We start from the raw sequence: 13,674 nt of genomic DNA, 5'->3' as shown, positions 1-13,674 counted from the left end.
CACTCTCCTAGAGGATCCCTCTCGCTATCGATAGTTGGTGGGATCCCTAATTTATTTGACGGTCACTCGCCCTGACATAGCTCATGCCGGTCATGTTGTTAGTCAGTTTATAACTAACCCTCGGACAATTCACTACGCTGTTGTGTTGCGCATCCTTCGCTATGTCAAGGGTACTCTTTTACATGGTTAAGGGTACTCTTTTACATGGTTTTCACTTCTCTGTTGACTTTCTATTGGTCCTTGCTGATTTCTCTAATGCCGATTGGGCAGGTGATCCCACTGATCTTCGTTCCATCATATGTTATTACTTTTACTTGAGAATTTTCTTATTTCTTAGCGTAGTAAGAAACGAACACTTGTTTCTCGCTCCAATGCAAAGTAAGGAACACACACTTATTTCTTGGCGTAATAAGGAATAGACACTTCTTTGGCTTCGTCGACTTCTTAATGATCTCGGGGTTCCTCAGCCTTCTTTCACTTCTCTCCATTGTGATAGCACGAGCGTGACCCAGATCTCCTATAACGTGTCTTTCACGAGCGCACCAAGCATATTGAGATTGATTGCCACTTTGTTTGACAGCGTGTCCGTGCATGTACTGTCCACCTATCTCATGTCTCTCACTACAAAAAAATAGTATATTTGTAACGGAATTCCGTTCCTAAAGTTCACGTAGCTAACGTAATTCCATCTCTAATTTTGTCTCTAATATCATTAATAACAGAAAAAATGAATTTAGAAACGAAAAAATTTCGTTACAAAATTGATAATTTCTTGTAGTGGATCTTCTGATCATCAGACTACAGATATCTTCACAAAGTCCCTCTTCCCAAATCCGTTTTTCATATTGTCTATATTGTTGAGCAAACTCAAGTTGGTTTATAAACTATAAATAATTTTGATTTTGGTCTATGAGCTAGTCAACATCTTTTATTGATTCTCCGAGTTCTTCTTCTTTTGTTAGCTCCTCCGGTGAGTGTAAACAATAGAACATGGAGAATGAGCGGCACAAAGTTGAGTGCACAAACGTCTGTGACTAGAAAATTTCATCACAAAACCAATTTTTCATTGCAAAACCAATTTACGTAGCTTATTGGATTAAATCATACAATTAGCACATCATAAATAGACAAACAATTCATTGTTGCATATGCTCGGACACATCTCTATATAGAATGCGCAGTATAGATATATTTTACGAGCAAACATTAATCTTATGTGATGTTATCTTTGGATAAATTTTTGGCTAAACCCATGACTTCATGGTCATAAGTCCACCCCACACCACTAGGTCATCCCTTATGGAACAAAATTGTATTGTGTTCCTATACAGTAATCGCAACCACTTTATATGTCAAGCTTGCACAGTTCTTGTTATTTAAATCTATATTGTCATTAAAAAAAAAAAAAATTAAAAAAATCATATTATCTCGTTCCGGCCAAATTTATTCTCACTTTTTTTTTAGTCAGTCACAATTAATTTCATTATTAATTTCGGCAAAATTAACAAATCAACATTTAATTATTATTCTATATCCAATATTTATTTACAGCAAATATTATTAACTTTATTGTATTATTTCTCTCATTTACTTTAATTTCTAACTAAATTTTAATAAAATATTCATTTTTCTTCCGGAGGGAGCATTTCTTGTTATTTTTACTGTAAAAATAAAAAAATCAACAAAAAGTACACATCTAGCTACAATATATATACCCAAAAGTTTTGAACAAACATTTGAATGATTGAGGAACTAATACTTTTACTTAAAAACTTATTTAACTAATCCAATTCTATTTAAGATAACCTATATTGCATCAAAATACAAACCTTACTGTATAAATTTAAATTCCAATCAGACCCATTCACTCTTATCATATCACATAATCTGACCACTCAGTTATAAACGAAGTATGATCCATCGACTCACCGGGGACTTCCTCGTGCTTCCTCGGCTGCTCCCTTCCGCCCACCAATCTCGCCGGATTCCCGACCGCCGTCGTTCTCGGAGGCACGTCGATAAGAACCATCGACCCTGCACCGATCTTCGCGCCCTCCCCAATTCTCACGTTTCCCAGAATTGTCGCCCCAGCGCCAATCAGTACACCGTCGCCAATCTTCGGGTGCCGGTCGCCGCCCACGTTGCCGGTTCCACCTAAAGTTACGTTGTGGAGAATCGAGACATTGTTACCGATCACGGCAGTCTCGCCTACTACGACTCCCGTTGCGTGATCAAAGAGGATGCCTTTCCCGATTTTGGCGGCAGGATGAATGTCGACCGCGAAGACATCCGAGATGCGGGATTGAAGCGCTAGTGCTAGAGGCTTTCGCGACTGAGTCCATAGCTTGTGTGCTACTCGATGCGCCTTAAAGTAGGTGTAATTACGAGCAAGCCCGAAAGACATTTGCATATGAATTCTTCAGCAAATTAAATTTAAAACATCGACAATTTCATGAAGTAAACGAACGCAACAAGAACCTACGGCAAGAGCTCTTATAAACAAGTGAATAAACTTGAGGACGAAAGAAGGTTGGGGAGGAACTACCATCAAACTTCAGAATAAGTCAGAAAAAATTTAACATCGCCTATAAGTACTAAATTGCCTAACATTAATTAGGAACAAGCATTGTAGCTAGTTCACCATATAATCCTACAAACATGCTTGGAATACTTTTCACAGTTGCAAGTGATAAGTTTCACATGAAATATTCCAAATTCATGTAAACTACTAAAGTTTGTGATAAGTCCAAATCATATATACTTAGATTGAGAAGAAATATATTTTAATTGGAACTTAGCTTGAATAATGAAGATTTGGATTTGAAACCCAAACCATAAACATATAAATATGGATGTTTACCAATAGGTATCTTTTTTTTAATATTTTTTTACTCTAAAACAAAGAACAAATAATAATTATTATCAACTTTTATTAAAGCTCGTATCAAACTATTTAAGCACAGATTTACATGACTGGGAGTATGATTTTTCACCTATAGACTTTTGGATAACAGAAAAAGGAAAATGATCCTCCATCCATCCGTACCACATGGATTGTGCCAAAAGATTTTTGATCTAATACTATTATTATATTGGTGTGCTATTTTGAGTTTTATGTAAAATGAGAAGGTTTAGAATATTCTTGGGTTTAGTGGGTCAAGATTGAAAAGTGAATGGCAAAACTAAATCGATAATTGAATTGTAAGACTAACCTAAATAGTAAAATGGCATACAGTGTGAGGTGGGACAGGTGATAGACTGAGTAATAATCTTTTAAAAAGTAATGGAATGTTTTCCCTGTCGTGTTCTGTGACAAAATCTATCCCCAAATTTCCACACAACATTTCATAGGGAACACAGACAAAGATGTGAAAAGCCCTAGAAATTAGTTAGCAGTAAATAAGAAAACCATAGATGATTCGGCAACAGATTCACCCAAAATCAGAGCAATAAACAGTTCATCCATTCCATCGGCGAATCAAATCAACTGAAATCGGAAGCAATTAATCAGAAGTCGCGAGGAGTGGAAAAATTACCTGGCAAGCGAGGAATCCTTTGTAGTTAAGGAGGCAGTGGGAGAAGGAAACGCAGGCAGGGTCGCGGAAACGGGCGGCGCGTAAATCGGCGACGGTGGCGGAGCGGAGGGACGCGTCTGTGGAGAAGATGTTGAGGAAGAGATCGTAGAGCAGCGTGGAGAGGAGAGTGGAGGAGCAGAGCTTGTTGCCGAGGTGGAAGGAGAGAGATCGCTCCAAGGAGGAGTGAGAGAGGATTGTGGAGTAGACGTAGCTGGCTAGGGCGGGCTCCGCGTCGGCGTCGCAACGAGCCTCGGCTTTGATTTGATTCCACACCCATTTCTCTTCCTCCGCCGACCCCGGCGGCGGCGGAGGCGGCGATGGGTGGAAGAATTCCCCGGCCGGCATTGGGACGGATAGACTGACTACAAAAATTGGGGATTTTGAGGGAGTTTTATATACAGAGGAAATTTGATGAGTGGTTAGGAGAATAGGTTCGAATTTGTTTTGTCCATATCTTTTAATATTTTATTAATTGTGGCGGAGATTTTCGTAAATATTATTAAATTTGTAAATATATTTTCATCGTTATTAGTATTATTTTTTAGTGGCGCACATAAGTAAAGACACTACGTACTTTGGATATGTTTACTTCCCATAATAGGATTATAATACTATTGTAATAATTATATAATTATATGATAAAATAACTTAATATTTATTATTGTATAAGATTCTGTAAGTAAAAGTATTTTGCTAAAACCATAATTCGATGCCGGACTCGTAATGCTCGTCCGCTGGTGCTGACGCAATTGATATGTCATCTCCATGTAGATGCGACTTCGAAGGACTATTTTAGTAAGAAAATTTTACTTGCATAACTATTTTCAGACATAATTTATTTAAAATCCTAAAAATAATAAAAGATGTTATATACGGAACTAAAAAATAGTTTACCAAAATATTTTGTAAAATTAAAAAAATAGTAATAATAAAAATTCACATATCGCTGACATGAAAAATATGTGGTGATGACATGTCAACTGCATAAGCGCCATGTCAGCAACAGCGTGCCAATGTGATTACTCCAGGTTCGGTGGAGAACTTGGTCTAAGGAGAACCGTTTCAGGCTAATGATGAAGGGTCACGTGGGTGGCACGTGATTACTCCACTCCGCCAACGACGTTCTTCAATTACCCTTAATATTCCTCTAATTAGCGTTTAGACTGAATTTTGAGCATATTAGTAAAAAAGGGACATTTTTTCGAAATTAATATTATAGGAATACAAATTGAAAAGACAGTCAAATTTAGTACAGCAAATTGCTAATACCCCACAAATGATGTAATGATTTGATGTAGGATAGAATTTCGTCTAACGTGACTCTCAACTAAAAGGCTAAGGGGGATTCAAACCGGTGACATTGCAGTAATAAAATATCATTATCATATATAATAATACAAATGATAAGAAGTAAAACTTCAAGCAAAGATCCAAAGGATCATTGAATGTCCTCACAAACCAAATATCTTAACCTCACATGGAATTAAATTAACCACACAATGATCAATCATGAAGTTTAAATTTTAAATTATTCTCAAACACATAATTAGGTTTGGATTACCGATTTCCTATTTTTCATGTTTTCTCATCGGTATCCACAAGAATAGTTCTACTGATCCGTAAGGAATAATCCGGTGGTGTGGAGTAAACTTGTGACCGTAAAATCATAGGTTCAATTGTTCAAACCCCGACGCCTCTAGGTTCATCTGCCACATATGGTTTGCCTAGTGTGACTTATCGAGCCTAATTTGCAAGATATTAGGTTCGATCAAAAATTTACCTGGAACAAGTCAGTTAATCTTTTGGAGATATCCAAATATTTGCCCATTTCAAGTTCACAATAATTCTATTAAATTAAATTAAGCTCCCAACAACCAATCAAATATATATAAACACAATTTTATCTTATCATTGTCTACTCCAAGCTACTTGTCAATGCACAAAATTTAATTAACTAACCTCATCATCCAAAGAAAGAATGGATTTGTTTCACATCCCATAGCTTTTACGTATCCTTCTTCCCTTATGCTCCAAACACCTTTTGTTTTTTTGAAAAGGCTTTCTTCGACAAGGTGATCCATCATTCAAGACAAATCCGCAGATAGGACCAATGTCATTGCTCGATTCCTCATAAATATAAGGCTGATCTTGAAAATTAGAATCCAGGTTTGCAGTGTTCGAAGAAGTTTTCACCTTTGTAACCGGTTTAGAATTTGAGCTTTTCACTCTCATTCCTTTGTGCTCGGCGCATCGCTTTCTACCCTTAACAGGCGGTGCAGTGCAAACCGATCCATTAGACACAACTCCGCAGATATCAGGGACATGATCAGAGCAGCCGTTTTGTACTTGTTCGGGCTTCACCTTCTTAATTCCATATATCTTCGAGAAAGTTACTCCATTGTTTGTATCACTTGTATTGGAACCATTCTTACATGAGTCTGTTTCAAGATTTTCGATTTTGATGCCTACTGGCTTCTGGTTGAAATCAAGGAGCTTCTTTGCTAGAAGATAAAACCTCGACGCTTTCGAAAGGTCTTGTAATTTTTGGAAAATATCATCATCACGGCGCACGCCATTTCCCCCTTTGTTCCATGCATAATCAAAATTTTCCAGCATCTTTTTCTCAGTCATCTCCGCTTCCTTCTTACTTTGCATCTGCCAAATGAAATTCGGAAAATTTTTAAGCATCTTAATGTTATAAAATGTACGATCGAGGATGGAATTCCAATACTTACGATAGCATATCTATAAAGAATTGGGAATCCTCTTGAGAATGTAAGTGTAAACAGTCCAGGACCATTATAAGTATGAACACACTCAGTGTCTGTAAACTTCCGATTCGAACATCCATTCTCCAAATGTGCACCATCACGGCCGTACCTCTGAAGTCTATACCTCAGATTGTCAGCTTGTCCAACATAAACAGGTAATACACAGCTCGAATCAAATTTACGAGGCTCTCTCCCAGATTCCAGCCTCGACACACCTATACCAAGCTCATAAACACCTGGGCAAGGAGTCAAATTTGGAAGATTCTGAACCCTATACCTTTCGGCTCCCTCTTTCCCCTTTTCATGTTCCTCCCAATCGAAAGGTCCTACAAGAATCTAGTTAAAAAAAATGCATTAGAACTAGGAGTGTAGTAGTAAAAATGCAATTTACAGGTCTGAAAACTTAAAGCTGATCTCGAATGCATCTAAAGCTACCATTTCCGTCCATTCACAAGTAGATCGTATAAACCAAGAGCTTAAACAGATATTAAAGAACAAGATGTAAAAAGCAATTTCTTCTGCATATAGAATAAAAGTGAATCAGCTAATAAATTACATTGTTTGCCTTAAAAATATCTTTAAATCAATATCGACCTAAATTAAAAAGTTCTTCATAAATAGACTAGAACACCTTCAACCAGAAGACATAAAAAAAAATTCAGCTAAAGAATTGTTGAGAATTTGGGTGAAATAGGGATAGGGAATCAAGAGTGTGTTTGTTTAGTTTTATAGTTTTAGGTATTTATATTGTGAAGTATGGAGAATGGTGAAAATATTAAAGAAACGATGTTTTCTGTGTGTTTCTGTTGACTTTTATTGTTATGTGTATGTATTGTATAAATACATTGTGTTTTTTAAGTAAAGTGTATAGGATCGCACAATAGACTCTTTATCAAAATGGTTGCAATTCACTCATATTCCAAATTAACACCAATTTAACTATGCGATAATCCAACGGCGCACTCAAGATAAATCGAGTCTAAAACCGAGAACTTTTTTGTTGCTTTTGTTTTTGGAGAAAACTAAGAACATTAATTTAAAACAGGGTACAAGGTGGTGGCTGTTGGGATTAACAAATGGACACACATTTTTGTTCAAATTATGTCCTTATGAATCCATTGAGGTCACTCTATATTACTCATATTTAAACTAGGCACCATTAGGGTTGTATAAAATATCAAATATTTCGAGATATTGAACTTAACATATTGAAAAATACCGAATTTACTGAAATTTTTTATATATTGATGTTTTAAGTACAGACACCAAAAGCTTCAATACCCTATAGTATTATTAGGGTGTGTTTACTTTGATTATTAGGATGGATAATATTATTCCACTCTAATCACATGCTTACTATAATGGATTAAAGCTAGCTCCATTAATCCATAGAAATAATATAGATATTATTATCTAATATTTCAAAGTAAACGCACCCTTAAGTATAATATTACTATCCCTAATATAAACCCTAAACTAAATATCCAAACACTTCCTTAGGTATTCACCCAACTGTCTCCTTTGCTCTCTCCCCAAAAGTTTTGTGGTTTACATAAAACTTTTCTTATGCTGTACAGCTATAAATTTTCGATATGGTATAGGGAAGTATACAATTTGGTATACCAAAAATTTCGAAATATCTTTTCAGTCGCAATAAATCCCATCACACTAAAATTGACAAAAATTATAAGCAAAATTAATGGTAAATTTCAAATTCCTCAAAGGTACAAGGAGAAGTTTCAGCCTAACGAATTATAATTAAAACCAAAAAGAAGGAAGAAATTTCCCTATGGAGAAACTATCGCATTTAACACGCCCCACAATCACAGATCAGAGACTAGGCTTGTCATTGTTCTAATGTCTAGAAAGAAGAAGCAGAGTAATAAGAGGCGCTTTTGTTACCATAAACAAGCGATTATAGCTAATAGAAATGGTAATATTTAGGGAAATTGCAATTTGCAGCACATAAATAACTCATAAACAGTAGTGTAATGTTTTAAATTTGGTTGAGACGGACGGACCTTCCAATCGGTGAAAGCGGAGTCGTGATTGGTTCTCCTGTAATCTTCTCTTTTCATCCTTCCGGCAGCCGTGGATTCTTTGGGGGTCGGCGGCGCTGCCATTGAGTCCGGCGCAGCTTACATGGTCAAGTGAGTCAACTGCTGCTGCTGCCGGAGTTGCATTGGGTTTGGGAGTCAAAGAGATGTGTGGGGAAAAGAGATGGTACGGTACACTACACTCTATAGCCAGGATTGAGTGTTTCTTTTCTAAAATACATGGGTATGCTTATTAAGGTAGGTTTGGGAAAATTTGAGATTTGTTTTTATTTGAATTTTACAGTAGGTTTGAATTTATGTGTTCTTTTGTACGTAGATTTGATTTGAATTTGGAAAGTTGTGATAATATTAATTTGATGGGTAATAAATATGATAATATAAATATATATTAAATTTAATTGATAAAATTAATGATAGTATAATTTTATTATGTATTTATATTGTATTCAATATATATTTTTAAATTTTTATTTATTTATATTATAAAAAAATTTATTTTATACAAAATGATATATATTGTATATATTTTATTAAATTATAATTATTATAAATACCAAATAAATGTAATATTTGAATTTTTCTATTTAAAATTAAAAATAATAATAATAAATGCAGCAAAAGCAGCAAGCGGGTAGAGTGCTGAACAAGTAATTTATTAGAATTCGAAGTTCTCTCATTATAATTTTAAGTGTCAATACTTTAAGATATATTATATTCTTATTTTATTTTTTATTTTTTTATATTGAGTGATTTTGAGTTAATAATTATTTTTTGGGATTATGCGTGTGAAATATTTCTCACAATAAATAGAAATAATTTATCCAATTGACGTGCCTAATTAGAGTTTGAACTAATTTTGCACCCAATAAATAAATAAAATACAACTTTAAAACTTTAGACAACAACACATAAAGATAACTTATGTATAGATTTTTAAAAAACTGTGTAAAAATCTTTAAGGGTGTGTTTGTTTGAAGGATTTTGGAGAATTTTCACTATTCATCCAATTTTTTCCCCCCCAAAAACATCAAATCAAACACCTATTTTTCATTTTTTATATTATACTAAAAATCAATTTTACATTCAAAACATCACATCAAACCCTATTTATATCACATCATACAACTATTTAAATTCAAAATTTTTACTATTCAAATCCCAATCCAAAATCCAAACCCCCAAACAAACACACCCTAAAAGTATCCGTATAAGCAAAGCTCTTTCCAAAAAGAAAAAATAAAATATTAGGGGTTATGTGGGACCTACTCTTCGTATCATATTATATGTTTATTATTAGAATGTCCCTATATTAACAAATATATCCCCTTTTCACTATATACACGCCTCACCTCCTTCACAAATTTCTGCAAATTCAACAATGGTGATTAAATTGCATTGAATTCTCACCAGTTTGGAATCAAACAACAAAATGGTCATTGCTGAGTTTGGGACAACGGCAGCGACGAAGAACTCTGGCTGTTCGGTCGCTTCTCGAACTCTACGCCGCCCGCAGGAGCTGTTTTTTCATCCCTCGGCGGAACTTGCAGCGACGCCTTCATGAGATCGTAGACGGTGAAACCAATTGCTACTGAAGGTACAACCTACAATATACAATTGCTTATTAAGAGTCAATAACAATGAAGAGAGTATCGATTTCGTATTCACCTTCAAGTAGTTGATGCTAAGCCCCGAGAAGAGTTGTTTCCATCCTTGTGTTCGAAATATCGTGATAAGAGTTTCTAATGTCCCTCTCTTTGCACTGATTCCGGATTCGAGTCGCTGAACCTGTCGATGTCATATTTGTTGAATTTTTGTTGCATAAAGTTGACCATGATAGTTGAAGCTGTTGGAAACAGAGTTTTGAAGGAATTGTCGATTGGGAGGAAGAAGGTTATTACCTGCATTTGGCGTCTGACAACATCGAGAGGGTAAGTGAAAGTCTGGCCTAGTAGACCGGCAACGGAGCCACAGACGAGTTTAACAGTGATATCCTTTTTGTGATCTTCGGGGACGTGGCGTTTCATTTCCTCGTAGAAGTAGAATTTCAATCCCGCGTAGGGGAAGATCCCGTACAGCGATGGCGCTGGAGAAACGAATCCGGGTTGAGAAAACAAGCCATGGAAATGTAATTATCATCGAAAATAAAGACAAAATTGATTATAATCCACTTATAGTTTGGAAATTCTGCACCAAATATCCTAAAACTTGCTTAAAACGATTCTATGCAATATATTTTAAAACCCGATAGAGTTTCGTGCAATTTCTAGATTATGAAAAAAAGACAAATGGCGTAGATTTTCCAAAACATAAGTGGATTATGAACAATTTTCCCGAAAATGAATGAGGAACAGCAGTAACGTACCAACACCTCGGTAGAGACCTCTTACTCCGGCCTCTTTGTATATCTGAGAGAAGCAATCCAAGATTCCTCTGTAGACGAGCTCTCTCGAAGCATGCGATTTGACACTGGTTTTTGAGGATTCGACAACCTGCGCATCACTGTTAAAATCATTGTTTGGTTTTACATAAACTGTAGCATGGAATATCGATTGTGGTAAAATGTATGTTTTCTTGACACTTGCCTGATAGGCCAATCTTGTGCGAACTAAATCAAGAGGGTAAGTGAATAGAACAGCTGTCCCCCCAGCAAACGATCCGGCTATAAGATCGAGGACAGGACCTCTCCAGACATCGGGGAAACCTAAAATGATCCATCTTCGGTATTCTTCGTAGGCCATGTAATGCAATGCTGCATAAGGTACAATACGAGCAACACTTGCTCCATTCCCTCTGAGAAAATACCGTATGAATATGCTTAGTATGAATAACAATAGAATTGAATTACAAAATATGATTCCTTAAAGTTGCTACGAATACAACTACGACAAAGTACCTACCTATAAAATCCACGCACCCCTTCAGTTTTGGCAATTTTCGAGAAAGATCCTAGCAGGCCAACACTATGGAACTCGGCTCTTCTTGTCTGGGTAATAAAGTTATTACAACAATTGTTAGCATACCATTTTACAAACTATTCGTGTATCTACGGCAAAAAGTCCATTAAAGAAAGTTGCGCTTCATACACAAGCAGGTAACAAATTCTGGGATTCTATCAATACGCAACAGCATGAGTTTCACACAAGCTTGTCGAAACTATCTATAAACTGAACACAGTGAAGATCGCGCTGATGTAGAGATTACCCACCACAGAAAGAGATTCATCTGTCTAACCTCTTTCGACAATGCAAAAAGGTAGTCTATGTAAGAAGATTTCACAATGAAATAAGCAATATTTACAAAAAGGTAAATTAGGCCAAGGACTTCTATGAAACAGTGGATTATAATATTTTACTCCAAGAAATATAATGAGTTCGCTTGTGTGTTCAGCTTAATTGTATTCATCCAACAAAACTATCGTAGGCACAATTGTAATGAGTTTTTATATCTGTAATTTTCATTTCTGTGGCATTTTCTTGGCTACTGCACAATCCTGACATTTACATATAGAAACAAAGTTGTAATAATTTCAACAGGCCAAATTATTGAAACTTGCAGGGAATCAAATTGAACTTGAGAATGTTTTATTAGGTAAATCCATCCAAAAGGTCAATTCATTTTAAGTTCTTACAAAAAAAACAGTAATCAAAATATAAAAGTTTCTATACATACAGCAATCACATTCCTCACAAGAATGCAAACCAATCATGCAAAATGAGAGATGTTCCAACTTATTGATGAACTTGGACGCTGCAATAATGCCTATGTTCATCCGCAAGCACCATACTTTTCGACCGCCAATACAATGAGACAAATACTCAATGCTATTACTCCTACACTCAATTTTATCAACCCTTCATATGACGTGCGTGCGCATGCAGAAATACAAAGCATCGAATCAAATGTAAACAGAATCTTGTCCTTCTAAGTTCTAATCCACCAAAAATAAGCAAACATTGTGAATGAATGGTTTTCTTGATTTTCAAAGAGATGTACAATGATTGATACCTCCATATTGATTACTCAAGAACTGACAAATCTTAACAATTCCATATCGAACAAAAGAATCTGAAGCTTAATGAAGCATCAAGAGAATAGTAAAAGTATCAAAATCAACACATTAGAACACAGGATTTTTCACTCCAGCCTGACCTAAATCCGAATTCCAACAAGAACAATAATCTCCTCAATTAAACTAGGGCACAGATAATCATCCCCAAATTCAGAACACCTGCGTTGTAAACAAATTGTCCAGTAATTCGAAAATACCTGAAACAAAATCTTGACGCGTTCGAGCGGCGCAACAACAGTTTTGGCGAATCCACCGGCAACCCCGCCGGCAATCAGCTCCTTCACAAAAACCGGCGTCCCTTCAATTAAATCGTGCCGCGAATTTCCCACATCTCCCTTGTCTTCCATTGCCCAACGCGACTCAAGATCGTTGAAAAATCGCTGCCCTGCGTCAATAGCAATCGCATATAGAAAGAAAGAGAGAGGGGCGAAGCTCCCTCTCCCTTTAGATACGTTGCAGAATCAGAAGAAGAAGAAGAAGAAGCTAGCAGTATAAGAAATCAGATGTTTGGCGTGCGGGAAGATGCAAATGCGATGCAATTATACGTTTGGGACAAGTGTTTGAAATGGATTGCTTATGTGAACAAACAAGTCAAGACTGAGCAGGAAACGGGTCAAATTCTCCGCTTTTAGAGATGCTTGTGTCTGTGTGTGCTACGCTACAGTTGGCCACCGTATTAAAGTTCTTTCATTCTTTCTTGTCTTCTATTCTACTCCCTCCCTCACTCTCATATATTGAAAGTTGTTAAAGTATAATAAGCAAAGGAATTAAAAAAGTGTATTAATAAAAATAATAAAAATAATTATTATTTAGTAAAAATAATTATAAATTAAAATTAAAATAAATAAATAATTTAAATATTTGATTTTTTTATTTTAACATATAATATATTTTTATATAATGTTCATAATAAATGTTGTAGTTAATATTAAAACTATCAATATATTCTTACTCACAATCTTTTTTAATACAAACACAAATTTGATTGTAGTACAGAGGGTATGTTATTTTGATGGCTGTTGACCGGTGATGTTGCTGCACCGATAGGTCGTCCTTTGATTTGATATTTTGTGAGAGAAAAATATATTTGATGTGATGTTTTTTTAAAATAAATAGTATCAAATTAGTGAAAGTGTGTTGTGTCACTACAGTAAATTTGAGAATCAAACCGTCAAAAGAACACAATCAATATTGTTTTATCA

The 13,674-nt window shown here is 35.5% G+C and overlaps 3 protein-coding genes across 7 annotated transcripts; all 3 read right to left on the bottom strand.

Annotated features, from left to right (window-relative positions):
- Positions 1-1,678: 1,678 nt before the first annotated feature.
- LOC127264793 (serine acetyltransferase 5-like) lies at positions 1,679-3,956 on the bottom strand. Its single transcript, XM_051294331.1, has 2 exons — positions 3,537-3,956; positions 1,679-2,365 (listed from the first exon to the last, which is right to left on the bottom strand). The coding sequence occupies exons 1-2, from the start codon at positions 3,918-3,920 to the stop codon at positions 1,874-1,876; spliced, it is 876 nt and encodes a 291-aa protein (XP_051150288.1). The 5' UTR covers positions 3,921-3,956; the 3' UTR covers positions 1,679-1,873.
- Positions 3,957-4,479: 523 nt separating this feature from the next.
- Positions 4,480-8,617, bottom strand: LOC127264792 (protein EFFECTOR OF TRANSCRIPTION 2-like). 5 transcript variants are annotated; one of them, XM_051294326.1, is made up of 4 exons: positions 8,368-8,617; positions 6,311-6,682; positions 5,535-6,230; positions 4,480-4,738 (listed from the first exon to the last, which is right to left on the bottom strand). In XM_051294326.1, the coding sequence occupies exons 1-3, from the start codon at positions 8,467-8,469 to the stop codon at positions 5,565-5,567; spliced, it is 1,140 nt and encodes a 379-aa protein (XP_051150283.1). In that variant the 5' UTR covers positions 8,470-8,617; the 3' UTR covers positions 4,480-4,738; positions 5,535-5,564. The 5 variants fall into 5 exon arrangements, with proteins under 5 accessions (XP_051150283.1, XP_051150287.1, XP_051150284.1 ...); XM_051294330.1 differs by having other exon boundaries at positions 4,482-4,710; XM_051294327.1 differs by having other exon boundaries at positions 4,483-4,699.
- Positions 8,618-9,489: 872 nt separating this feature from the next.
- On the bottom strand, positions 9,490-13,110 carry LOC127264662 (mitochondrial carrier protein CoAc2). Its single transcript, XM_051294156.1, has 7 exons — positions 12,670-13,110; positions 11,301-11,386; positions 10,986-11,193; positions 10,766-10,892; positions 10,302-10,486; positions 10,069-10,188; positions 9,490-10,004 (listed from the first exon to the last, which is right to left on the bottom strand). The coding sequence occupies exons 1-7, from the start codon at positions 12,817-12,819 to the stop codon at positions 9,837-9,839; spliced, it is 1,044 nt and encodes a 347-aa protein (XP_051150113.1). The 5' UTR covers positions 12,820-13,110; the 3' UTR covers positions 9,490-9,836.
- Between the last annotated feature and the right edge of the window lie 564 nt (positions 13,111-13,674).

Source organism: Andrographis paniculata, unplaced genomic scaffold (assembly GCF_009805555.1).
Source record: "Andrographis paniculata isolate CXL003 unplaced genomic scaffold, ASM980555v1 Contig71END, whole genome shotgun sequence".
Taxonomy (NCBI): Eukaryota; Viridiplantae; Streptophyta; class Magnoliopsida; order Lamiales; family Acanthaceae; genus Andrographis; species Andrographis paniculata.
The sequence above is the reverse complement of the archived record's forward strand: the minus strand, read 5'-3'. Positions and strand labels throughout refer to the sequence as shown.